The sequence below is a fragment of the Schistocerca americana genome, chromosome 3 (assembly GCF_021461395.2).
Source record: "Schistocerca americana isolate TAMUIC-IGC-003095 chromosome 3, iqSchAmer2.1, whole genome shotgun sequence".
NCBI lineage: Eukaryota > Metazoa > Arthropoda > Insecta > Orthoptera > Acrididae > Schistocerca > Schistocerca americana.
Genome location: NC_060121.1, coordinates 686,785,236 through 686,787,572, shown reverse-complemented (window position 1 = coordinate 686,787,572; position 2,337 = coordinate 686,785,236). Strand labels below are relative to the sequence as shown.

General features: G+C 40.1%; 1 protein-coding gene across 1 annotated transcript; it reads right to left on the bottom strand.

Moving 5' to 3' along the window:
- Positions 1 to 527: 527 nt before the first annotated feature.
- LOC124606312 lies at positions 528 to 1,373 on the bottom strand. Its single transcript, XM_047138294.1, has 2 exons — positions 1,007 to 1,373; positions 528 to 910 (listed from the first exon to the last, which is right to left on the bottom strand). Exons 1-2 carry the CDS (start codon positions 1,371 to 1,373, stop codon positions 528 to 530), a joined length of 750 nt encoding a protein of 249 aa, XP_046994250.1.
- Positions 1,374 to 2,337: the final 964 nt, after the last annotated feature.

Sequence of the window (2,337 nt, the reverse complement as noted above, 5' to 3'; positions counted from 1 at the left end):
TAAAAAATGCAGTTGATATCCGTTTGACCTATGGCAGTGCCATCTAGCAGGCCAACCATAGCGCCATCTGGTTTCCCCCTTCAAGCTAGATGAGTTTTGTTCTTTGTAGTTTTTTCGTTTGATGCTTATTTTGTGAGATATTTGGCCCAGTCACTATCAATGGACCACCCTGTATATGGGAACAAGTATACTGCTTCTCCATGCATGCGGCATTCTTTCTCCTTTCCAGATCTTCTGCATTAGATCCCAGAGAATATCAGTTCTCTATTCTCCCAGATTTTTCCATGCTTCTATTGGGATCTGGTCTGCCCCTAGGGCCTTCACATCTTTCATTTTTGTCACCGTGTGTTCGACTCCATCCCTACTTATACTTTGGGTCATTCATTCATTTATATCTCCATCCTCATACTTCTCTCATACATTTTCCTCATTCAATAGCCTTTCAAAGTACTCTTACCACCTATTCAGGATTTTCTCAAGGTCGTGTAATACTACACCTGATTCATCTTTTATCTGCATCATTGATGTTATGTGGTCACCTTATCTCTTGCTTTAGCAATCCGTAGGAGTTGCCTGGTGTCCTGTCTTCTTTCCAGCTCTTCATATGCCTTTTCCATTGTCTCAGCCTTTGCTTTTGCCACTGCTCTTTTGGCCATCTTTTTTGCAGTCTTGTAGGCTTCCCTATCCTCCTGTATTCCTCTTAAGTCCCATTGTTTTTCTTTTCTTTTTTTTTTTTTTTTTGCAACTTTCTTCACTTTTGTCACTTTCTGAACCTCTTTATTCCACCACCATGCCTCCTTACCTTCTGGTGGTCCCTTTCCTTTTGTTACACACAGATTGTCTTTTCCAGCTTTTGCAATTACATTGCTATTAGAACTCCACCGCTCCTGTACATCCTCTGGTAATTTCACTTCTCTTAATACTGTTTCCTTGAATTTTTCTCACAACACCTCTTCTTTCAGTTTCCATCACTTTATTGTTTGTTCTCCTCACTTGATTCATTTACATCTTTTCCCCACCCCCATTTCATAATCGGCCACTATGAGTTTGTGTTGTGCAGCCACACTTTCCCTGTATATAATCTTGGTATTCTTTATTTCCTTTATGTATTTCCTTCTTGTCAACAAATTGTCTAACTGACTTTTATGGTCTCCGCTCCTGTACGTTATAAGTTGTTCTCTTCTATGATTGAAGAAGGTACTGGCAATCATTGGGTCAAAAGATACAGCGTATTCTGCAGTCTTGTGCCCTGCTGCATTCCTTTCTCCATAACTCCATCCACCATAAATTCTATCTTCCCCACTCCTCCTCTCGCCAACATGTTCATTTAAATCTCCCTCAATTATCACCCTTTCATTGTCTGGTATTTCCATTGTTATTCCATCTAGGATTTTTCAAAATTCGTCCATCTCTTCCTCCAAACACCCTGCCTGGGGTGCATACACACTTAGAACTGTGATGACATCTCCTCTGATAGTAAGTTTTATGCTCATGGTTCTGTCTTTGATTCCGTCCACTCCACAGACTTCTTCCTTAAGATCTTTATCCGCAATAATCCCTACTCCATTTCTAGACTCTTTTTCAGCACTGCTATAAAACAACTTGTATCCTTCTGCCAATAGTTTGGCCTTGTCACCTTCCACCTGGTCTCTTGTAAGCACAGGATATTTACCTGCCTTCTTTACACCATGTCTACAATCTCTCAACTCTTTCCCTTCAATGTCCCAATGTTTAAAGTTCTGACTCTGATTTTCTACTTCATTCCTTCTTTCGCAACCTCTTTTTTTGTTGGATTCTACACAAAAAACTGAGAGAAAATATGGAATACATTTCACATAAATTTTCTCAGCATGTTATAGTCTTAGGTGGAGATTTCAATTTACCAGATATAGACTGGGACACTCAGATGTTTAGGACGGGTGGTAGGGACAGAGCATCGAGTGACATTATACTGAGTGCACTATCCGAAAATTACCTTGAGCAATTAAACAGAGAACCGACTCGTGGAGATAACATCTTGGACCTACTGATAACAAACAGACCCGAACTTTTCGACTCTGTATGTACAGAACAGGGAATCAGTGATCATAAGGCCATTGCAGCATCCCTGAATATGGAAGTTAATAGGAATATAAAAAAAGGGAAGAAGGTTTATCTGTTTAGCAAGAGTAATAGAAGGCAGATTTCAGACTACCTAACAGATCAAAACGAAAATTTCTGTTCCGACACTGACAATGTTGAGTGTTTATGGAAAAAGTTCAAGGCAACCGTAAAATGCGTTTTAGACAGGTACGTGCCGAGTAAAACTGTGAGGGATGGGAAAAACCCACCGTGGTA